Source organism: Melanaphis sacchari, unplaced genomic scaffold, assembly GCF_002803265.2.
Source record: "Melanaphis sacchari strain LSU unplaced genomic scaffold, SCAv2.0 Contig141_pilon_pilon, whole genome shotgun sequence".
NCBI classification, from domain to species: Eukaryota; Metazoa; Arthropoda; class Insecta; order Hemiptera; family Aphididae; genus Melanaphis; species Melanaphis sacchari.
Window position 1 is genome coordinate 706,334 of NW_020270600.1, and position 26,899 is coordinate 733,232.

General features: G+C 26.0%; 1 protein-coding gene across 2 annotated transcripts; it reads right to left on the reverse strand.

Moving 5' to 3' along the window:
• Positions 1-5,483: 5,483 nt before the first annotated feature.
• LOC112591741 (insulin-like receptor) lies at positions 5,484-21,581 on the reverse strand. Of its 2 annotated transcripts, none has more exons than XM_025335656.1 (23): positions 19,791-21,581; positions 14,278-14,657; positions 13,774-14,195; positions 12,866-12,980; positions 12,642-12,808; positions 12,385-12,580; positions 12,199-12,312; positions 11,794-11,941; positions 11,500-11,726; positions 11,245-11,425; positions 10,913-11,085; positions 10,682-10,852; positions 10,419-10,608; positions 9,524-9,651; positions 9,203-9,400; positions 8,447-8,598; positions 8,214-8,378; positions 7,986-8,154; positions 7,090-7,291; positions 6,832-6,997; positions 6,587-6,761; positions 6,390-6,526; positions 5,484-6,320 (listed from the first exon to the last, which is right to left on the reverse strand). In XM_025335656.1, the coding sequence occupies exons 2-23, from the start codon at positions 14,627-14,629 to the stop codon at positions 5,799-5,801; spliced, it is 4,470 nt and encodes a 1,489-aa protein (XP_025191441.1). In that variant the 5' UTR covers positions 14,630-14,657; positions 19,791-21,581; the 3' UTR covers positions 5,484-5,798. The 2 variants fall into 2 exon arrangements, with proteins under 2 accessions (XP_025191441.1, XP_025191442.1); XM_025335657.1 differs by lacking the exon at positions 19,791-21,581 and adding an exon at positions 18,908-19,135.
• Between the last annotated feature and the right edge of the window lie 5,318 nt (positions 21,582-26,899).

Genomic DNA, 26,899 nt, shown 5'->3' on the forward strand with positions numbered 1-26,899 from the left:
GACGTCACGAACAACACGAACCGTTGAATATTTTACAAGTAACTTAATCGCGTGGAAACCTAATTAATAATTATGTGAAATGCTATACATGAACATGTCATCCATAATATTATAATAGGTACCATAATGGTAAATAACGACCATTGAAACATTAAAGAGATAGTCTATACTCTGTAGTCTATTGGTGATAAATTAAGAATATTAAATACCTAACTAGTTCCTATAAACATACTTATCTAAATACTTTTATATCATACCTACTACTTAAGAGTAAAAAGATGTTCATAATGGTTCTCTTCCCTCAACCATGTCACTCATGTCAAATTATTTTATTCATTATTTATTATACAGTGTGTAAACGCTAACTGAGAACACTCAGTAAATTTGTGTTGAATCCTGCGATTTAAATTCTGTGTTTTGATCGGTTAAAAATACATATTTTTATGGCCTTTGAATATTCTTAATTCAATTAGACATGCGCATGCACAGTACAACTTTTCTTTTTAATGGTAACCACCTATTTTAACTATTTATTATTTTTCGCCTATTTTTTAATGAATTTTGATAGTTAAACTAACTTTCTAAGTCTAAAATTGACCAAGTTATAGCAATTTAATCAAAAAACTGCAAAATTCATGCGATTTACAGTTTTTTGACTTTTAAATCTAAAAATAATTATTTTAAGATTGTTTAAGTTTGTCATTTTCATCCCTAATTATTAAGTTGATAGTCGCACATGATTAAAATTTGAATTTCTGTATAATTTTCACTGTAATCTGTGTACGAGTTATAATTTAAAGTAGAAAAAACGTAAATAAGTACCTTACCTATGTTGTTTATTTCATTACATTTAATAGATCTATTAGGATCTATTAATAATTCATAACAAATTCAATTCTTATTTAAGTTATAAATTTATTTATTAATTAATTAATTTAGCGTATAAATTGTTCAAATTGTCCGCCGTGAACAAAACATGATTCAGCGCGTCGCGCGTCGTATAAATTCTTTATTTGTTGCAGCTGTAATTAGGTATACAGAAATTGAAATTTTAATCATGTGCGACTATCAACTTAATAATTAGGGATGAAAATGTCAAACCTAAACAATCTTAGAATAATTATTTTTAGATTTAAAAGTCAAAAAACTGTAAATCGCGTAAATTTTGCAGTTTTTTGGTTAAATTGCTATAACTTGGTCAATTTTAGACTTAGAAAGTTAGTTTAACTATCAAAATTCATTAAAAATATAGGCGAAAAATAATAAATAGTTAAAATATGTGGTTACCATTAAAAAAATATTCAAAGGCCATAAAAATGTGTATTTTTGTGTCTTAAAAACCGATCAAAACACAGAATTCAAATCGCAGGACTCTACACAAATTTATTGAGCAGTGTTTATTTCAGACCTTCTATCCCGGGGGGGGGGGTATCATAAATTTTCAAGGGGGTATGCCTTAGAAGTAAATAATTAAGGGAAGTAAAAATATCGTTTTAAGCTCAATTTATTGGTTCTAGATAGATACCTACGAATACATAAATTCTTAAAAAAAATAAATAATTTTGGTTAATTATATGAAAACAAATTTAACAGACATTTACTACCTATACATACATTACTTATACATTTTATATTAAATAATACTCCATTATGATAAAGTCATATATATTTTAATATTTATTATGTAGGTATATTAAATTAAATTAAACGAATCCGGCGCTGTTTTTGACGTGCGTACAAATCAATTACCTCATTCACAGTATCTTCATCGAGTTCTGAGGGTCCTTCTGTGCTAATTTTCATGCAGGATTGTAAAATTTCTTGTCCCATTCGATTTCTTATTTTGTTCATAATCCTATTCACCGTACTGAAAGAGCGCTCCGCAGTGGCCGTTGAAACTAGTACACACATTAAACATTCTGCCAGTTTTTTCAAATTTGTATTGTTTTATATTTAATTTTTTTTTATGGATTTGAATTTATTTTATAATACTACAGAGATGATAGTTTTAATTTATACCTATGGATTAAAAAATAAAAGTAATAGAATTTTATAATTTGTTTTTGCTGTTAAAATATTTCGCGATTTTAACTGGCACCCGTTTAAAAATATTCATTTTAAAATGCATATGTATTTTGTATATTTAAGTGCATATCAGGTAATTTTTTAGAGCTACAAGTCCTCTGCCCTACTGATGACTAACAACTATTGATATTTGATATACGAAAAGGTAATACCCAACAAATTATTATGTTAAATATTTATTTTATTTTATTATCAACCGTGGTCCGTGATGCACAAAATAACTTACATTCGACCGATAACTCGTTTCACACATTATCGCATCACAATATGTTCTCGGCGTTTACACACTGTATTTATTCATTATTTATTGTTGTCTAACTACAACGGTTCTCATCTGGGGAGGTTCCATTGTTCCAACAATCATTTTAGGATCGCCAATACATAAAATAGCTAGAAAGGTGTTTTATAAATACCTATCATCATAATAACCATTATTGAGAATTACAATTGATAACAATTTAAAATTATCGATAAAAACGTAGGATTTACAACATGAAATTTGGAAATACCTCTAAATATAAATATAAAGATATACGAACTACGAACCAATGCAATAAATTTACGTATTTTTAAAGTGATGTGTGATTAAATGAGTTCAAGTTATACAAGTTTGATGCTACACTCGATGGTTATTACGGGGAAAAATCTTAATTCGTTTATTTCACCTTAAAAGTTAAAACCTAAATTGAAATATTATTAAAAGATAAAAATCTGCGACGTACTAACTATTTATTTTTTTATCTATTGTGTTTTTTATTTTAACTAAAATTATACTTAATCAATAATCAGTACTCAGTATAAAAAATAAATACATTTGCAGAAAGTCCTGCAAAAAAAAATTCTAAAAAATCGCTTGGGAACTAACTAGAATTGTTCCGTTTTTATTCAATTTATACTTAATTATTTATTTTCACGCAAATGTTAACTTATTTTATAGCTTTGAAATAACAAATTAAAGATGGGTATCTGATACCAATATTAAATATTAAGCAAAGGTGGGTAAGTTAATGAAAAAATTATACTTGAGTTAATTAAGTTAATAGTTAAAGTTGACAATATTTTTAACTGTATAAGTGTAAAGTTACAATTTTAAAAATATCCAATTATCAAATATTTTGTCAGAAATTCATTCTATCAGGAGCAGACTTAGGTATCTAGAGGTCCTGAGGGTTAATCAACTGGACCTATTACTAGCACATTTTAATTAATAAATATTTTTAGTAAATAGTACACAATTCATTTTCATTCATTAGAAAATAAATGGTGTTTCACTATTATATTTTAATATTAAATTTTATACTTAAATATGTATAATATTTATTAATTAACAATATCAAGGGCCCGGAAGGTGATTGCCCTTTTGCCTCCTTGGTCAGTCCGCTCTTGCATTCTATACTATCATTTCTTTGTTTTTTTAGCATACTAACCACAACGCTATAAGAAGAAACTATAAATAATAATTATTTATTTATTTTTTCTATCATAAGATGTAAATACCAATAAATAAACATAAAAAACATGAATTACATTCATTCTTTATTTTATAAAATGTTATAGATTTTTACTGTTGAAATACATGAAGGGACAAAATGATACCTTCACACACAATTACGCTGCTGAATTACACAAAGAGAAAGGATGTTAGAATGTGCCATCCTGGCTTCTAAGATAAAATGGAAAAAACCATTTTTATATTATAAAAGTACCAAAGTGGTAAGATCTATAGGAACCTATAATGGTTTCGGAGACAGATCCTTAAATTTGTGATATATACATATTATGTATGACTTATGAGTTATGACTGTTGTATATTAATCACATGAAAAGAAATATTTTTTTAATGTTTGAACAGATATAGACAATAAAATGTACAATACTCAATACAAAGTATATAAATATAATTATATAATATACTAAACAATTTAGTATAAAATATGATTCCAAACAATTAAAAAATTCACTGAATTCACAATGAAGTATATCACAAATTCAAGAATCAGGTATTCCATTACAGATGTATTGGGTAAATAACACCGGGCTCTAAATATATAAAATATTGTGTTAAAAAAAACACATATCCATTAAAAATTATTTCTTGAATTGAAATAATTGAATGGTACTTTTTAAAAAAATTTAAAAAATAATATTGAACAAAACGAAGTTATACCTATTTACATAGATAAGGCATTTTCAGAATTGTTTTTAGTATACATTTTTTTTTTCTTTAAATTAATACTTACAAGAACATTACAATAATCTTGAATATGTATTTGTTTAGAATCTACAAATTGTAATTAGGAACAATTATAATTATACATTTATTATTGAATTTATGACAAAACATTTAGTCAAGACTCATGATTGCTACTTGTCACATATATATAATATACATATTATATAACACATAAGTATAAATATATATAGTTACAAAAAAAAAAAAAAAAATGTTAGTTTACACAATTTATCAAACTAAAGTCAAATTAAAACATTATTTACACCACTTTTTATGAAATAATAAAATAAAAGTATAAAAACACTTTTAACTAAAATTAATGAATACATATAACCAAATTATCTATGAGTTTGTTTTCTCTTTTTTCTTTCTTTTGCGTATTGGAACTGAACCAGAATCATGTCTTATAATTATATATATATTATGTAATATATGTTTAAACTTAAATCTAAGCTTCAGGTAACAAAGGTTCAACTTTAAATATTTGTGTACTATGGAAACTACATAAGTAGTTTTATTTATAAAAGACAGTCTTATAGGAATATGATTTATAAAATAATAATAATGATAATAATAATAATAATAATAAAAATAATAATAATAAAAAACTATAGACTATTTAATTGCACACCTGTGGAAAGAAAAGAAAAAAAGGAACTAAACCTATATTGAAAAAATACACTGGCTTTGGCATTGAGCAAGTTCAATCTGATTTTACCCATGTGGCGGGTAATTCACAGGAAGTTAAAAAAAAAAATGTTCAATTAATATTGCAAAGATGGGTAAAATATTATATATATTTTTTTATAAATTAAAAATAATAACTATTTTATATCTAAAATATAAAAAATTGTGTACATAAACACAAGCAAATTATTGATGTTTTAAAAGGTTTTTAACAAAAATATGAAAAAATGTATTTATAATTAAATATTTTTGGGAAATTCACTATAAAATAAAAAAAAAGTGTTATACTTGAACAACTTGTCATGGTTTAATTCCCAAAACTATTGTTTTCTCAATCAATTTTTTGTCTAATAATATAACTAGTAAATTAAATTTGTTTGAAGTTTTTTTCACACATTAAAAAATAAAAAAATTATTCATTTTTAAACTACCATAAAGGTCAATAATTATTTAAGTTAATATTATAACAAAATATGGTTTTAAAAAATAAAAAGAATGAACTGTTTAGTGTATACTTAAAGAAAATCACACACATTTTAATATTATTGATATAACATATTTAAATGTGTGTATGTATGTATATATTATATACAAAATATTAATTGTGTGATTTATCTATAAAATAAATATCTATACACATAACATAGACCCATCTCTGCATATTTGACACAACAATTAGGAACTATATAAATATAAAAACAAAATATACCATATAAAAGAGAAAAAAAGTTTGATCTAAAAAATTACTTCTATTAAAAAAAAATATATATATATAATAATAATAAAATTACGGTCAGCATATAGTGGTATTTATACCATTACCATTATGTATGGACATATATCCGTTAGGTGGCCTTTTACATACAAAGTTTTCAATATGTAACCGTTGCAACTCATTATCTGAATCTTCTTCATCATCATCATCTTCTTCCAGATCTGCTTTTGGTGCTAACCGTTCACCAGGCAATGACCCTCCCCAATAATGTGCTTGATTTTCTAATGCTGTTGTAATTTGGTCTCTTTCAATTTGCTTACGCTCTCTCTCCAAAGACTCAGTTTCAGTGATACCATTTTCAGATACATCAAGTCGTTGTATTTCAGACTGTAATTCATTATGATAAAAGGACGTTTGTGCAAAATCTGCACGAGCGCATGGCAAGAACATTTTTACTATTTCAGCAAATGTAGGACGTTCTGAAGCTTTAAAACGCCAACAAAGTTTCATACAATCATATATAATATCAGGACAGTTATCCGGTTTTTCCATTATACCACCACTACTAACATAAGTTATGACATTCTTATCCATCTCACCCTAAAACATTAAACATTATCCAACCATTAATAATTGTAAAATAAAAAAATAATACTTTTGTATATTTACTCTATATGGTTGAGCTGCTAATGTCACCATTTCCCATAAAACTATCCCATAACTCCAGACATCAGAAAAACAAGTGAAAAGACCAGACTGAAGACTTTCTGGAGCCATCCATCGAATTGGCATCATACCTTCAGAATCTAAAATTCAATTAAAATTAAAATAAGTAGAAAAATAACCAACTTAGAATAAACATTTACCTTTTCTATAATAATCTGTCTGATAAATATCTCTTGTAAGACCAAAGTCTCCAATTTTAACTATGTTATTATCACTAACCATACAATTTCTAGCTGCTAAATCCCTATGAACATATTTTTTGAATGAAAGGTAAGACATTCCATCAGCAATCTCAATAGCCATACGTAAATTATCCTGTAAAAAAATAAATGTATATATTATGAAAATAAAAATAAATTATTACATTTATTTAAAAATTATATACCCTTAATGTAGGAGGTTTAAGAGAAGGATCTGTTGCCATATCTGGACGATGTTTAAGCAAATATGACTTGAGATCACCTTGAGGCATTAATTCCATTAGAACAAATGCTGGTTGACCTTGTGATACAACACCATATAGGCGTACAACATGAGCTGAACAAAATTCCCTGTAAACAAATATATTGTAATAATATAACATAAAACATTATTTTATTTGTACAATTAATTTTAAAATATTTTAGTATATGTTTTAACTCACTTCATAACATTAGCTTCTGAAAGAAAATCATGCCGAACACTCATATTGTTATTTTCAGTAACGGTCTTAATTGCACATGGTACAATTTCATTTTCTTTTTTCTTCCAATTACCACGGTATACCATTCCAAAAGAACCTCGACCCAATGGTTCTAAAACTTCCACATCATCACGAGGAATTTCCCATTCATCAGTTTGATATTCTATAGAATGAACATCAGTAATTAAAACTATAGTAAACAGTACTCGTCCAATATGTTATCTACCGCACATTTGATGGTTTAGTATGCTATCTACCGTAAATATTCTATCTACACTGTCATTTTATGTTGGTGAAGTATGATATTCTGAATCACGTTTTGGACTATTATTCAGAACTTTTCTTAACTCACCACCACAAATTGCTTGGTTTTTAATTTTTATACAAGTTTGGTCAATTGGTAATAAACCGCGTATACTTAAAAAATTTTTGCACATCTCTTCACTTTAAATTATGTGCCGATATAAGTAACTAATAGTTGACAAACTCATAATGATAATTATTAAATAATATTTAATAATAAATAAATCACAATAAAACCACTATATAATCGATACGACTCATAAACACACACTACACAGGTATAATATAAAGGTATATCTACTAACCTACCTAACTTACTAAGGTTTAAATACAAATATAATATGATTTGGGTTTTCAATAAAAGTTTAATCTTAAATCTTAATTGCAAAATGATTAAGTATGTATAATATACAGAATACGGACATATGTAAATATTATACTAAACTATAATAAAATTACAGTAGATAGCATATTGGACGAGTACCTAGTACTAGTTAGTAACCTAACCTAGTACATGTATTATTAAATAATTCATTATTAATAATTAACCTCACCACAACTAACATAATCCGGATTGCATGTGACGAATAATCTTGTTGAAGCTAATTTATTTTTATAATAACGATGTAAAACATAGAATATCAACATAATTACAGCACCAATCATTCCAGTAACCATGAAGATAATAAACATCAATTGAGGAGTAGTAATTGAAAGCACCTCCTTAAAAATATATAATTAATTATAAATAACTATAGAAAAGAATTCAAATAAACACTTACAGGAATTAAAAAATAGCTATATTGTGTAAATTCTCCATAATCAGCTAATGACCTTGCACGTAATCGAAAACTATAATTTCCAGGTGCTACATTTGATAAAGTGTGCGAGTAATCAGATTGCTGATACTGCTGTCTGGTTATACAAACAACAGGTGGATTATTAAGCTGTTTAAACAATTAACATAAATTAAAACATTTATATTTTGTTTAAGTTAATAAATTTTAATTATTACATTATCTCCAACTTTTTTGTATTCTAACTGATAGCTAACGATAGGTCCATTTGAAATTTCAGGCTCTTTCCAAAATATCTTAATTGAACCAAGGTTGGTATCATTTGTATTAACAGCTTTAACACTAGAAGGATCAATTCTATCTGCAGAATCTAAAATTTTAAAAATAATTTAAATTCAATTTGTAATGAGGGAATTAAAAAAAAAAAAAACATGTATATCATGAATTCTGTTTGACATTTTTATAAGTACATTATTACTTTATTTCAGTAAAAAATGTTGACAATTAGCTAAAAATTATAGTAAATCAAAATTATTTTCAAAGTTATAGCCAATTGAAGTGTTATTTTTGTATTGTTACTTTAAAATCAGGTAACCACCATTTGTAAAAGGTTCTAACACTGAATATTTCAACAAAAACTTAATTTAATTTATAGTTTGATATATTAACTTAATATTTTAAGTCGAGGTTGGTTGCTTTAAAAGTTTAAATCTAAAACATCTATCAGTTATATATGCAAAACTGCACTAGATAGGTCATGGGTTAAGTATCAGTTTTTATATTTTAATAGATATTTTATAAATTTAAAAAAGTTCTAAAATATATGTTAGTTTTAAGCCCTGACTAATTTACATAGTGTGAATTATTTGACAAAAATTATTAAGAATCTATACAGCAAAATATAACAAATGATAGGTTTAAATACAAAGGTAAGGTTTTATTTTATATAAAACCTAAAACATTAATTAGTTTACCTTTTTTACTTGTTTGAGCAGTGGTCATTGCTTTTTGAATGCTACAATTACTAATGTTCTGATTTGACTCTTTGTTTTCATTTTTGAGCCATTCTCTACACACATATAATTCAATATTATAACTAGTAAAATGAGTTAAATTTTCATGCAACGTATAGGTCAACTGATTACTAGGAACTACTATTTTCTTATTTTCATCTAAAAAAAAAAAAAAAAGCAATAATAAAGTATTAATACTTAATATAAAATTATAGATACAAGAAAAATAAAAATATTATGCACATCAATAATCAATAAACCCTAAAAATATAAATTACATACTTTCCAAATTTTTATCTGCATCAGATACAACAGTTTTTGAAATAGTACTATTTGGAAATTCCTGTGGTTCAAAATTTGATAAATCACGTTTTTTCTTCGGTAAAGTATCACTTTTAGGAGGATTATTACTTTGAAAAAAAAAAAAAAAATATAAATATTAATGACATTAAATTCCATTCAAATGAAAAAAATTGGGAGAAAAGTAAGTAACCCTAATATTATTAATTATTAATAAAATGTAATTTTTTATTAGTAATGCAATAGGTTGAGTTAATTTTAATATTTAGAAAATGTCATAGTATATTAAAATATAATAGTGTACTTAAACATTTAAAGTTTCTATAAAATACAACAAAATAACTTGAGTTGTAAATCTTTGATTTCATAAAAAAATTTTTATTTAAATACTTTAATAAAAAATTATAATTTTACATTCAACTTTTTTTTTTTTAAATTCCAATAACAGTATACAATGACCTTAAAATTAAATTTACAAGCTTTTTGACTAGATGAAATAATTTTTATAAACATTTGTAGAAAAAAAATATCAATCTTTAAATGACTATAAATAGCTCAAAAAACAAAACAAGAAATAAAAAAAAAAATAACTTGTATAAAAAATGCTAATATAAAAATTCATGTTTTTCTCTTATTTATTTTTGTAATAAAAAGTACATGAAATTTTATACCACCATCCCTTCCCCTTTCAGCAGAAAAAAATAATAGTTCTCTAATTAGATTCACCTTTTAACTAGGAAAGATAGTTAACTTTAAATTTAAACATACAAACATAGGTCATAATAGAAACACAAAATAAATTTAAAAACATATTATTGTAAAATTAATACATTTATCTAAAATGAAGTAAAGGTAATATAATGTAAGTTTTACATACGTCTTAACATATAAAATGTTCTGCAAGTTATTTTCAAACTCTATCATTATTTGGATTTGTTGTTCATCTTTAAGTTTAGATTGTTTTTTTTCTGGTTGATCAGTGCAATTACAATTTTCTTTTTGATCATTATTAATTGTTTCAGCTTTATATCCAGAATAATTATCAGCAAATTCATTCACATTTGGACCTAAATATCAAATTATAAAAATATAAATAATATTGATTAAAACATAAATTTAAATGTTAAAAAAATTACATACTATTCTGACAATAATCCCTTTTCAATAACGAATCCCCAGATATGTTAATTGATGTATATTTAATGATGTAATGCTTAAGTTGACCATTGGGTTCAGCAGGAGGCATCCATTCAATGCTTATACTATCAGCAGTCACAGATTTAACACGAAGATTTTGTGGAGGACTTGGAGCTATAAAATGTAAATTTTATTGCTTAAATTTTATCAAAACAAATTTATGAAAAAACCTACTTCCTGGCATAGTACGAAAATAATTTATATCACTTTGTGCACCATTAGATTCTGAAGCCATTGTATATGTTTTTACATAATATGCATACTGTGTATAAGGTTTCAGTCCTGTTATAAGAGCAACTAAATCATCAGTAGTAATTTCTGTTGATTCCACATCATCTGTTTTCCATCTAAATATTAAATTAATTAAGAATTTCAATTTTATTCTTGTTTTTTAATTTTTTAGGAAGGAATTAAGAGGGTTAATGAAGAAGTAACCCAATAACTGCTCCCAAATATTTTAAAAAGTTTAACTTCAATTTTTATTCTATTTAATGTTTCATATTTACCCATCTCCACCACAAGCATCTCGACCATCATAGAGAGAAACATTTTTATATGGCGCTTCTAAGTAATAAACTACATAGCCTAACAATGTACGAGTATCATAATGTTCAAAAGGTCGCCATTTCAATAGAACTGAATTTGAAAGTACAACTTCTGTTGATACATTCAATTTTTTAACTGTACCTGGAAATAAAAATTAAATTTTAAAAAGAAGTATTTACAATAAATTATAAAAATTTATAAAAATTAATTTTTACAAGCCATTTTATCGCCATTTGAATTGGGTGCTACTTCCAAATCATCTACAATTTTAAATCTATCACCTAAATTAGCTTGTAATTGCTTTATTCTATATATACAAAGCTTTGGATTGAAGTGGAAAAATATCTGCCCACGTTCAATTCGTAATTCACCATCAGGTTTTCGAGTACTCCAATCCCACAATTCAACTAAATTTTGATTGTCCAAAACAACTAATGCATACCTTAAATTCGAAAAAATACACAGATTTAATTTAAAACTTAATATTATCAATATTATTAAGTATTTACTTTGAACTTTCTAATATTTCTCCTCTAATTACATGTAATTTTCTTAAAAAAGTTAATGATACTAATGGAAATGATCTAACCACTTTTAAGTAGCCAGTAATTTCTTCAATCATACTTAAACTTTCTTCTAATTCTTTTACAATGTTCACTGAAATATTCATAAACATAATTTAATAATTAATGACTAAAAAAAAAATATAGTTTATATTAACTTATTTAAATGTTTTTGGTACAGTAAAATATAATATAATTCATTTATTTGTATGATCATCTAAGAAGCTTTGTAATTAAATTTCATATTTTTATAAGGAATTAGTTAATAAAAATAATAATTGTTATACTTAACACACACTTATTTATTTTAAAAGTTAAAAAGTTTTTCTAATATCATTAATTTACACTTACTACCACCGCGAATTTGTATTTCTAATGATCCGTTAATAATAACACATCCTTTTAGTTTTTGTGCAGACTGGATACTTTCTACATTAGCTGCAATACAAACTTTACGACACGGTCCTAAAATAATACCAAATATAAAGATATATTCAATTAGTCAATGATTTAAATTCATAACAAAGCAAACTTTACCAGAACATTTTTGGCATTTAAATACTTTTCCATAAATGTTCTCAGTAGGAACTTCCTCAAATCCAGGAGGACATTCCATTACACAAGATTTATTATTAAAAGGTTTCCATGATTGTAAATGTAACCCATTTTGTAAGTCTCTTGATCGTGGCATACGATAACAATCACGTTCCACAATACAACGCCGGTTTTGATACTATAAAATGAAAAAGTATTAATAAAAAATGATCCTCTTGGACCCAATTGACATTATTTACTGTTAATGTATCAACTGGACATTCTTTCACACAATCCCGCTCATCTGCTAAATATTTACAAGCAAAACATTCATCATGATTAGGACCAGTACAACCTCCAAGACACTGTTCATGGCAACACGTGCCATCTTCAGTACAACTTAGATTACCACATTCTGATGGACAAACTAAAAAAACAATTATAATTATTACCTACAAAAAAGCGTGTTACAATAAAACTTTACCTTTTTGACAATGCTCAGTATTCCAACATAAAGGTTCATTAGTATAATTAGAAACAGAACAACTTTTGTCATTTGTCCATGGACATACAGGACATGCATTTACAGGACGATTATCCTAGTAATATTCAAAATATTAGGTATGACATTTTCATAGGGTATTTAATCAGTGGCGCTGAACTGATTTTTTTCTAAGCGTGGCAAAAAATAATCATTTATAACTACTAACCCTATTGAACCTAGATTAAGGAAGCCAAAGTTATCCACACTTTCTACCAGTCTCTTAAACTACAAAATATTATTTTAACAAGTTATATAAATTACTGCATAATATTTACATTTTAGTGTATTTAATAAATAAATAGATATTATAATTTTTAATCGACATAGAAGAAATTATTTGTATGACCATCTAAAAACCATATTTATAAAAGCCTGTACTTAGTTACTTATATTTTTATCTACATCATACCATACAGTACTTCTTTTTCATTCTAGATAGCATAAAGAACTGTTTATTAGCTATAGCAACTATACAGATATAAATATAACATATTTTATACAATAAAATGTTTTGTTTAACACAGTACTTTTTATTAAATACTATTAGTTATTTATCGTAAAACTATTAATTGAATAGTTGTCAACTATTTTTAACACAATCACACAGTGTATGTTTTAACATGCTAGAAAGAAACTTAACTAGTTAACTTTATTCATAACAAATGATAATATTATTATACTGCTTTTTCTCACATTTGCATAATTTTACAGAATTTTATACTTAAAAACTATATTTTATTTAAATTATTACGAGTATTAGAATTATGTAACTCAGGCTGAGAATATACCTATATTTAATATTATGTAGATTCAGCACCACTTGGTATTTTTATAATTTATAAACTTACATATATATCATGTGATTCTTTCCCAGATGGCGCAATTCTTATCCAGTCAATAGTTTGTGTAAAACAAAGCATTGGGTTTTTAGTGATGTAAACAGCTCCTCTAACAACATCCCTTAAATTGTACAAGCCCAATTCTTGCAAATGAACCATTTCATAAATTGCAATAGCATATGACATAAATAAGTCTTGTCCTCGGATTACAGACAGATTAGGGAAAAGTTTAGCAAGTGATTTTAAGCCATTTACACGATATAATAATAAATAACCAGTAATTTCTCTTAACTCAGGGAATGATAAAGATTCATAACTTGTTTCATTTGCATTATCAATTAAAACTATTTGAAGGAACCCTTCAATAACTCTACAACCACGAAGAGCATTCAGATTTTCAGCTTTATTTCTAATATCTTTACTTGGACATACTGAAAAAAATTATACAATATATATATATATATAAATATTAATAAATATTTACAATTTAAGATAATAATTTATAAAACTTACTTCTTCCAGCTGAGAAGTGTACTGCACTATTATTTGTAGGTTGAGTGGCCATTGGAGGTAAACTTGTAATTTGTGTTTGGTGTTCAGCAGATGTTTGACTGATACTAAGTATAGCAACACACCATAAAGCTATACTTAGAAAGTCAGATTTCCATATAGATTTTGAAGCTATCAACCATGGTTTTTGATAATGTTTTGGATTAACTTTGGAAAAATCAGTTGATGTTGAAGATCTTAAAATATTGTAATGTTCATAGTAAGTATTGGAAGAAAAATTCCCACATAATCGACATCCGCCCAAGCCAGGGCAGCTGTCACGTAAACAGCGTATTTTGTCACACTCTCCACACATTATAATAAAATGTATTTACATAGTTAATCTGAAAAATATTATAAAAAAAAAAAATTAAAAATAAACTATTAACATAATAGGTAGGTATAACATAATTTTTGTTTTTGACTAAATACAACAAGCTTGATAGGAACTATGTAAAAAAAAAATAATATTTTAATGGTTAAAATATTCTCAATGGAATGTGATAAGATAAAAAAAACAAGTTTCTGTAATAAATAAACAGGATATTTTATATTTTATCATTTTTATTGGTAATGAACTCAGAATAATAATAAATAGCATTATTAATGTTGCTACTTGCTTTTAGTATTCTATGATAAATGTTTATGTTACCTACTCATTTAATTAAATACACTAAATAAAAATAAATATATTTAAGGCAATTGTTTTTTTTTATACAGCAATATATACTAGGTTTAAATAGTGATAACTGATATTTATTCACGATTTAATTTTTCAGATTATTTAATTGATAAGTATAATATCTAAATAATAATAATAGACAACATAGAAACATTTAATTTCTAATATTTAATGATATTGTAGATAGGTACTATTATTTTCATTTTTGCTTTTTTGAATATTCAATACAAATTATAAGGTAATCTACTTAACAATTTAAATTTTAAATTCTATTAATAATTTAATTTAAACTAATAATAAATGTTTTGGTACTAAATTTAAAATTTAAAAATATATAACATACGATAAATATGTGATGAACTAATGAATTAGCTATAAGTCAAAATAAAATTTGGTAGGTACCTCTAACTATTAGTCATAAATATATAAATAAAAAACATGACACGTATCAGTTTCTTCAAGTTATATTTTTGAGATAGATACTAGACAAAAGTAATTAAATATTTATCAAAAATTCAATGATAATATTCTAATGTAGACTATTGACAATAATTATAAATAAACAATCAACAAATTATATTAATGTACCTATTGTGTTTATTATAATCACAAATATTTCAACTTAATATAATTAAATACAATGATTCATCTGTCAATACAAATTTAAAACTATTTGCATGGCCTGCCATAACATACTAAATACATTTATACAGTTGACTAATTTTAATTTACATTATTTCATCTATTTATTTATTTTTTGATTAACTTGAGTGTATCTCTTCATTTACATGATGTATAGGTACCTTAAGAATTTAAGTATAAAAAATACTAACCCAGCTAATAAAACAAATATACACAATAAATAAACAACCTACTTAAAAAATATGAATAATATCACAAATTTATCAAAAAAAATGTCCTCTTTATACTAATTTACTGTATTGAATTAAACCTATACAATTATAGGGAATCTGGAGAAAAAACCATTTTATACAAAATTTAACATATTTATTTATCAATAGAAATTAATTTTATACTATTACTACAATCCTATTATAATTTAGACATATATCTTAAAATAAATGAAAAATAATAAAGGTAGTAAAAAAATTTAGATATTTTATGGTAAAATATAAATTAGACATCCTGTACATAACATTAGAAATACACTTCACTATCACAAGATATTGAAACTTTAATTCTTAAATTTTTATTTTAATAAATGTTATAGTTTTTTTTTTAATTATAAATTATGAGGTTTAACTATTTTTAGATAAAAAAACAAAATCATCTCGTATAAACAATCTTAAATGCAAGATATAAATACAATTGATTTCAAGATACTTATGTCGGTTATCTATAAAATACCATGTTATTTTTATATCTTAAAATGGAAATTATTAACATAAACAAAAAACAATTATAAATTGTGTAATGAAAAATGTAATTCAACATCATACTTGCTGGTAAAAACCGTCATCTTACCTTGGGTTTTTTCTAGTTATTACCAATTATAGCAGTGACTCCCAAACTGTGAAGAACACCTTCTAAGGAAGTTTGAGATAAATATTGATGTTGTATATACTATACAATAGTACTAAGTACTAATAAAAAATGTAGTTTCAATTATACAAGGGTGGCACAATAAAATTTTTTTATCTAGGGAATGCATAAACAAAAAAAGTTTTAAAACCAGTGAATTATAAGTTATAAGTAGATACCTAAAGATAATAATCTATATGGTTATTATTGATAAATAAGTATTATAGATAAATATTGAGTAAGTATCTATCAAGGTGTGTAATACTTTAAAAACTCAAATGAACACTAAAAACTACTATTTTGAAATTTTAAAAAATTAAAAAAAAATAAATATTATACAGGTATTCATATTGTTAAGATTCTGAAATAACCATTATGTTATCTGAATAAGATGTAAGCTGATATTTCTACCTTATTTTTAAAAACTAAAAAGCTTTTTTCCATAAATAGCAACAATTATAGTTGTACATTTAGGTAAAAACCTTAACTAAGATTATACTTCGGTAATTAGACTTCCTCATTAATAAGTATTATTCTAGTATAAAAGTCTCATAGTTTGACTTCAAGCTTTAACTCAGGATTTGTTTAAAGAGTTCATAGCTCAATTATGATATCCAACCTCATTTTGTCACTTAATATAGAACTTTTTTCCCAAACCAATACAACCATGATCTTAATCTCCCTAAAAATACATAATCTTGTTTAATACCTTATTTAGCTACACCTTACTTTTCTCTAATACCTTGTGAACGTGTGTTGAATGAATACCCTTTTATACACTCCATACTCTATCAAATTCCATATTTCCTCTTTGCCATAACTAAGTGCCACTTATTGTCTCTTTTTAAATCTTCAAACATCTTTTTCAAAATTAGATAATGAGAGTTAGAAGGGGAAAATAGTGAGCAGAATTTTATTTATTTTTTTTGGGATATAATACTTATGTTTGATATACCTATAACCATATTTCTTATAAAAATCTAAATGCAATATTATAATTTTATTTTTATTTTTGCATATTTATAATACATGGAATATTAAATTTAAAAAAAAATGTTGTATGATTGTATCAATGGTATGGGGTATTTGGGGAGGGGGATTTAAAAAGATAAATGTTCTCCTTTAACCCCCTTTTTTTTATTTACTTATATTTATATGATCATAGTTGTGATTTTTTCATTCATCACTTTATCAATAAACAATAAAATGCTGGGATATTTAGCATCAACAAATTTAGTCATCTCCTCAAAGATATCCTAAATACATCATTGATTAGTACGACATATTAATGTAAAATTCTAGAATATACTAAGCTAATACCTACAATATTACTAACATATATATTAATCGATAAGAAGTTTTGCTGCATTATTAAAATTAAATTTCTTATGTTGACATGCATAAAAGTAAAGTTATTTAACAGGCTAATTATAATTTACAGGCTTATAGATACTTTATTAAACCCTATTAAACAATCTATAAACAAATACTTTTGTTGTATAAACATTTCAATATAATAAGATTTCTAAATGAAAAAGTAACATTAATTTAGCTATATTTAAAATTAAACAAATATAGGTAAATAAATAGTTGTCAATTATAAAGTAACTAGTTTAAATTCTTGAATAGTTGATAACATATTTTTTTAAAGTAATATTAATAATAATATAACCAATATAAGTATTATATCTTATGTGTATTCTTATTAATTTGATCTAAAAACAAGAAATAAAAATTGTAATATACCTATAATGTTTTATTTTTTTATCAAAATAATATCTAAGCATTACAGACAATCATAAAATAATATGTTTTTCTTTATATACCTACCTATTTATGCCAATATTAAAAACACCTAACAGTTTTAAGACATAGCAGACTACACAAATAAGGAAAAATTGTTATTTACAAAATTAATATCTACTTATTTCATTAAATGTTTTAAATAGAACAGAGCCAAGTAAACGTTGCAAAACTTTATAAACTTTAATTAATAACTTTATTTATACTAATACTGAAAACACAGAAAAATATGAAATGACTAATGAAAGATAATTCTAGAGATAACCAATTCAATAATAAACTGTACTTAATAATACAGTTCAATAGTAAAAAATAAATTAAAATTTTCTTAAAATATGAATATAGTTCTTCAATATATATTGAGTTACTGTTAAAAACTGAAAAATATACAATAGGTGTCTTGTATAAATACAAATATGTTGATAATAAAATGTATAATATAAGTACACATCTATCTAAGAAGAATTAAAAATTAGACGATTTATAATACCTATACCTTATTAATTAACAGAAAAGCATCACTGTTTGCAGCAGGATCCTATCGTCTCAACATTAATAATCACTTACATGTACATTGGCTAAAAGGTATACTCGGTGATATAGCATGCAGGTACTGCGCACTGATGTAAATTGGGTAGATACCAACTATATACAAACAATGAAAACGACGGTGGACAATTAATAATTTGCAAATAAAAACAATCTGTATGTAAAAAACGATCAAAAAATAGTATTCACACCCGATTCACAATAATTAAAACACTCACGAGGGCAGTGGTAAGTTGTAATAGTTGGCTATGAGTAGTAGAAGTAGTAACTAATAGTAAATATATATAATAGTAGGTACACATAATAAATTTCTTATCAGTGCTGATAATTTTGCAGACTTCTTATCACGACGAACCACCGTACGCGCAGAAAAAAAATATTTCCAATAGACTCATTTCATTTTTTTAACCCAAGTACCCCACGATTCGTTTCGTTTAAACGTAATTTTTTTCCTATACTCCTAAATGGTATGATATTAGTTAATCTCAACAACCGTAACACCTATATTTGTTTTCCCGCGTTAAAAAGACGTGTAACGCCTAACATGCCTAATCAACGTAGGATATAGACATCAATGTCACAAATGCACAAAAAAATTATTATTGGATGATCTTACCAATGCCATCCGTCATTTATTCATAACGAAAGTAATTGCTATTAATATTACATTATATTTTTATGGATTTCGACAGCACACACACACACACACTACTCACATTACAGTAGGTACCTACGTGTGACCTATACGCCCGTCTTATATAATATTACTATTATTTAGTATTTACTAATAATTAGGCGCTATTGGGTCTATTCCCATCTATAACTGCTACAACTGTTGTGTATGTACTAAGTAGATTATTTTTAACAGTATATAATGTGTGTGTAGTACACTAGTACCTACCTTTTCAATTCGTGTTGGTGTGACGCATTATCCGTAATTCGAATCTTGGGAACACGGCGGGGTGCGAGTACACACTTGTTTATTTCGTTTAGATCAGAAAAACACTCGACTCGGCGACGGCGGAGTAGAACGACGACGATCACGAATTACAATAATATTATTATATTATAAAATATTATATTATTACTGAAATAACGATGATTAAAATATTTATTACACTGTTGCGCACACAGGTCATAATTTTATATTTTTCAATCACTCGTCGTCGTTACACTCTGCAGGTATTGTAGTACACGCACAATAATATTATAATATGTACATCGAATGTGCAACACGACTGCAATACGATCAACCGCATTCGTAATCTTCGACACGGCGACGAGATCGTTGCGTATATTATATTATTAAAACGGAGCGAACGATACTACGTTGTTAAAACGATCGCGAAAACTGAGCAACGTTAAACTATTGCCCTCAGCGGAGGACGTTTTTAACAGAAAAATGCGCACAGCAAGCGCGTCGCTCCGCCATTGTCAACACAACACGCACCGCGGAGAAAAGGTCAATGACACCGGAGCTCGATGCGATCAAAACAACGCGAAATAATATCATAACGGAAAAACCCGGATTCGTCAACACGGTCGCACGAAAACGCGATTTTATAATAAATTATTATTAAATGTTATTTATTTTATTATGAACTGTTAATAATTATAAAAAAATAATAATTAATAATAATACAATACTTTAAAATAAACTGCGTACGATTTATTATTGTGATGTCGGTGGTTTTTCGTAATTACCAATTAAGTTATGGCGTTCTTGTTGTTTTTTTGTATACGATAAATAATAAAAAATAATAATTAATTAATATTATTATTGTATATCATGATATACGGATAAAACGCGAGTACGGAGTACGACGGACTTATAGTATGGCAGCGACGACGGCGGTGGCGGCGGCAGTGGTGACGATGACGGCGGCGGCGACGTGAGACGACCGACCGTCCACGAAATCGATGTTTATTTTATTATTATTATTATTATATGCACTCGGCTGTTTTAATGAATGAGAATATTATATCAGATATTATATACGTCGAGATGTGTGTAATAATGTTCTCGCAACAATTATGTACCATTATCATACACCATGCGTATGTCACGTTTTTTTTCCTCTTTATTATTATTATTATTATTACTGTTCTTATATATTTGCACACACTATTTCAATAATATTATATTATTTTAACGTATTACTCTATCGACTAGTGCTATAGCCCGTGCCGATTGCTACAGTTGTATACAGATATGATAATACGTATTATTTATAATATTATATTTGCGTACGCGGCAAACAATATATCATTCTAAAAATATGTATCACTGTATCAGGTGTAAGGTAAAATGTTTATTATATCGTGTCGACTGTCGATGACATCGTACGCGAAATCGCACACTTTCGCAGTACGGAAAAATATATTGTTACAGCAATAACGGAATACGGACGAACGGACGGTTTTTGCGGTACACTCTCGGACGCGGTTTCGGAGAATGTAAATAATAATAATTATTGTCTTCAACGACTACAATTTTTTACAGTACTTAACGATATTTTTTATGTTAATAACAATGTTTTATATCGTACGATGTGTTATTACAACGCGTTACGACAACGACAATAACAATATAATATTTTGATCGTACAACTATTACAGCAATACAATATAGCACGCCGCACGGTGTATAGATACGTCGCAGACAAGTGCGATCTGCTTCGCGCGCGTACACATACAACTATAAAATAGTAAAATACAACGCAATCGACTCCTCGGCAAATGCGCAATAAACACTCGCTCACGCAAACGCGCGCACACGCACAGCACGACGACCTATGGTCGGCGGTGGTGGCGGCGGCGTCGGCGTCGACACGGACGTCAGACCAGACAAAACAACGCACACCGGCCTGCCCCTCACTCCCCGACCATCGTCAGTCGCCGCAGTCCCCACCATCGTTGCCGGGGCAGTGTTGTTGTTATTTACATCCTCGGCGGCGGCGGCGGCTGCGGCGTCGGAAATCGGACACGGAATGGGGTTATGGGGAAAATATGTGAAACCGTGATCTAGATTACGGGGCGACGGGCGTACTGCAAGTAGTAGTCGCAGCAGCGGCCCACGCTGCCGCCGCAAGCGGTTTAATACGACCCATACGCGTGATTAAAGCAGCTGCCCGCGGATTCGCGCCTGGAGTCGATTATTTAATAATAATGCATAATATTTTACCCACTACCTATAAATATGAGAGGGGTTTGGCGAGTTCTGTTTTTTTTTTATTTCTTAACGAGTTGATTCGAGAATAAAAGTAATAAATAGCACTCAAAATCGTTAGAGTATATTTAAAAAAATGTTTAAATTGCAGTTCTATTATTGACATCTTAGTATATTAAGTAGGTATGGAAAAAAATTGAACATTGAGTAAATATTGGATTTCAAGATATTGGTTGTTTATTAATTTTTCCAACAAAACAGTCGAGTACTAAATTTAAGTCTAGTAAATTTGAGTATTTGATTCATGTTGGTTTCTAAATTTAATTCGAATGAAATCGAGTACTTGTATTTAGGAGTATAAAATAAATATGTGATAAAGTCGAGTACTTGACTCGAGAATTTTTACAAAATTTTAACTGAGACAAAAATTTTTAAAGAAATTGAGGTATATATGTCATATAGGTTGTCTAAAATTCTAAAAAATATTATCAGATGATGGTTTGAAAATACGAACTTATATTTTTTAAATGGTAATAAAATACAAATGTCATATAATTTTAAAGATTGTTGTGCAGAGGATTTCCACAAACACATTATAGCTTTATTTACATAATTTATAGACTTTAGTCAGGGGTGAATCCAAAAACTTATCAATGAGGGAGAGCACGAAATTGTTTTTATGTTTACGATTAAGCTGCTTAAGTTGTAATATAATATGTAAAAGCAACAAAAGTATGTAAACTTCCGGGAACATATAAAAGAAAAAAATTCAATCAAATAAATATTCTTCAATAACTATTTTAAAATACTTGAAATACAAAGTCATATTAGAGTCTATACTCTATAAGAATTAATAAGCAACAACAATCGAGTAAACAATCGTGTTTTATTAATTATAAAATAGTAATACAAATTCAAAAAAATCATTTAATAAATTTACGCTATTGGTAATACAAAAAAAGTACCTACATTTTTGTGATACAAAATCAAGTTTTCTTTAGAAATATGTTTATTTTATTTTGTTTGTTATTTTCACTGTCTAAATTTTTATCGTTATGGATATAGATACATAAGAACTAACCTAGTTAATTTTTTTACATTCATTCTAACCGGTATTTAAGTTTTAAGTAGCCGTAAAGAGGAAAAACTTCTTTCTGCTGTTACAACGGAAATCGGTAATGTAACTAATATTTAATAAATTATGTACCTAATATTTATAATTAAATAGAAGACCATCTTCGATCAGAATTTTATTTTTTTTCGTTTGAGATAATTCAATAATTTATCACTGAATTTAAACTTATTACATACATTACATTCATTTACTCTTCAGTGATGAGGTACATTCGACACTTAGACCACCTAACCTACTGTATGGCAGAGCAGTCACCTACTTTTCTGCTTTTTGTTATACAGGAATATATTTTTGTATGACGTAATAAACGTTTATCTTATACTTTATCTAAAAAATTTAATTTATCGGTTTTTGACAATTGATAATGTTGCTGTCATATGAAAAAAAGTAAAAAACACGATGTTTTGATATCAAATTAAAGCTTGATACGTATTTTTCTACAAAATCTGTTCTTATGATAACTCAAAAATATAACTTCAATCATAAAGAAATGAACTATAAATAAAATTCAGAATATCAAATACGATAATTCCTACAATTTAGTAGGTAGATAATGTAAATGCATTTACCCTCCATTTGCACGCAAACTAAAATCATGATTGTTTTTCTATTGCTTCAAAGGGTTTTTAAATCCAATTTAATTTAATTTAATACATCATTTATTAAAAAATCAAATAGATTATATATTATATTTATATAATATATACCTATAGTTCACATGAAAAATTTGTATTGCCAGTAAATATTTTATTTTATTTTTTTTACGGTATCTATAAAAAAACCAACGAAGTCATCAACCAAACTTAATGAGTATGATTTTGATCATCTTTATGGTTTTCGAGGTTACTGAGTAAACCAAGATAAATGTAAATATTGTTTAGGTATATAAAACTAAAAGATATTATAATATTATATTACCTAATAATAATCTGTACAGTCGAGAAATCATTTAGCAATAATGCAACCTCTTCAACTTAATGCTTTAGTATACACCAAATATATACTCATATATTGTAGAATATATAAGCATATAAATGTAATTAAAGAAAAATAAGGTATAACAAATAATAATATGTTTATTTTGTTGCTAAAACTCATAAATCTATCAATATTATACAAGTGTTATTGTAATGGACTAAAACTTTAGGAGGGGAGGCTTGAAAACATTTTGAAAGAATTGTGATGTTGATGCATTCAAATTGGTTCCCATTCCTAACTTCTATTTAAATTAATTACTGAAATTTTATGTGGCATTGATCTAAATTACTTTCAATTATAGAATTTTTCAAATAAATAGCAATTTTAAATATTTGTTATTTCAATTTTTGAAAAAGAAGCGAAATGCAACTTTATAATTTGACTAATTTGAGCCATTTAATAATATTTCCTTTTGATGAATAATTAATAAAAGTTATAAAAATTTAAATTAGATTTAAACTGCATTTAATTATTTAAACTTATACTTACTAAATGTAGATAGTGCTTATTATACATATAGATATAATCTGTATAAAATAAGAAAAAAAATTTAATTGCTTTTAAAATTAAGAAACCAATCGAATATATACCTTTTGAAATTTTGTTTGATTTGCTTACATTATGTTTTATGTATACCTACATATAAACATAATTATTATAAGTTAGAAGTTATAGCAGGGGCTAAATAGAAAAAAACAAAATTCGAAATAAGCACGGAGGTGTTGCTCTCCAAACCGCTTTTTATGAATATTTAACTAGAGTTTAACTGTAACAGATAATCCTGCATGCAAAATCAAAGTTAATAAGATAAAAATATAAATAAGATAGTTAAGTTAAATAAGATATATATTTACAATATACTTCACCCCAAACACTACTTGTTATTAAAATAATATATAATATTCAGCTTCTGTGCCTAGCAAATCGCGATAAAAATAAGTTATTTAAGCACAAAAAGTATAAGGGATGTCCTGCTGTATTGGTCCTAGTCTGTAATACTTACTTTGAGTTTAAAAAATAACAACTTCAATATTTATTGAGGCTAAAATCCTTTTATAGGGATGGGATTTTATACCCTTCAAGACTCGTCCCACTGTTTACCCCGTTTGCGTGCGACAAATTAATGACGTAATATTATAAACTAGGTATAAACATAAATGATTTATTTTTAATTATATATAATATAACTAACCATTTTTATCATATTTAGTATTAATTTTTCAAAATGAGTCACTAAATATATTTATTAAACATTATATTTCTTTATTATTTTGTTACCTAAATTAATCTTATCATTAGGTATATCACTAGTTATAAACATTTTTGACGATTCAACGTCAATACTTTAAGAATTGTTTTAACTTCATGTCTTCATTATTATGTATTTTATAATAATAGCTTGTAGATGACAAATCACAAATACACACATGTTCACTTTACCATGGATAGTCTTTTTACATTATACCAGTTTTAATTTAACTATTATTATTTTTTATATAAAAATCGGCTTCGGCATCATAATTCATAATAAATAATTAGTTTTGTCTAATTTATCTAGTATATTATATAACAAAATCTTAATTTAACACTATAATCTAGTGCGAACTAGTAGAAGGAATGTAAAGGAGTACCTCCCTCAAATCCCTAAAAATAGGTTTTATATAATTGTATAAAACAATTATTTATTTATTTTCAATTAGTAATCATTTTTAATTATCATTTTATGGGGCAAAAAAACATAGTTTTGCTAAAAATAGATAAAAACAGAAACCAAATTTCATTATTATTAAAAATACATTCAAGATAATTTCAAATCAATACAGTTGCTGATTTAACAATTTTCCTAATATTCATCAATATTTATATCAATTAAATTAAAATAAGAACTTAGGTTTATAGAAAGTTCTTTATTTTTAAATCTTGACTTTAAAAACCTACATTATGCTCATAAAACATTAAAGTATTAAACCAAATTTTGTTTCTGATTACTATTCAATATTTACCTAGTGGCTAATATCTACTATAAGAATATTTTATAATGTATTTATAGTAATCGAGGATTCTGTTATTGAGCCCTTCATTTTAATCTTTGTGTCAATTTACATATTATAACTGTATTTTATTATTGTACACTATATATATAGATTGTAAATTTTTTAATTTTTACAGAAAACATTGCATTTGAAAATATCATTGTATATATATATATATCGTGAGGCAATAAATGTTCAATAATTTTTAATTGATGCGTGGACAGCATACACATACATTTTCAAGCTTTTTGACTGAGCCAAACACTATATATTAACATTCTTAAAAAAAAAAAAAATTAAAAATAATCAAAAGAATCTCTATAAGTTGTTCAAATAGGGTTAAATTATATTTAAATTTCACCGTATGTAGGAAATATTAAAATAAACATTTGATGAAATTTATAAGAGTACAGTTATTTGTTTTTGAATTACAAACAAATAAGAATAACATAACAATATAATTGTTTGGTGAGAAATCGTTATTTTACTTGTGAATGTCTAATTTCATCAAAATTTAAACTTCAAACGCTCATAAAAATTTATACTTTAATTTTTTTTTAATTATAGTTATAACAACTGAGGAACTTATTGTATTTAATTTAATTGTGTCACAAATATACAAAAAATAAACATATAGTAAACTATCTCCACTCAGAATCTAAAAAATATTACTTGAAATTTTTATTGGACAACGG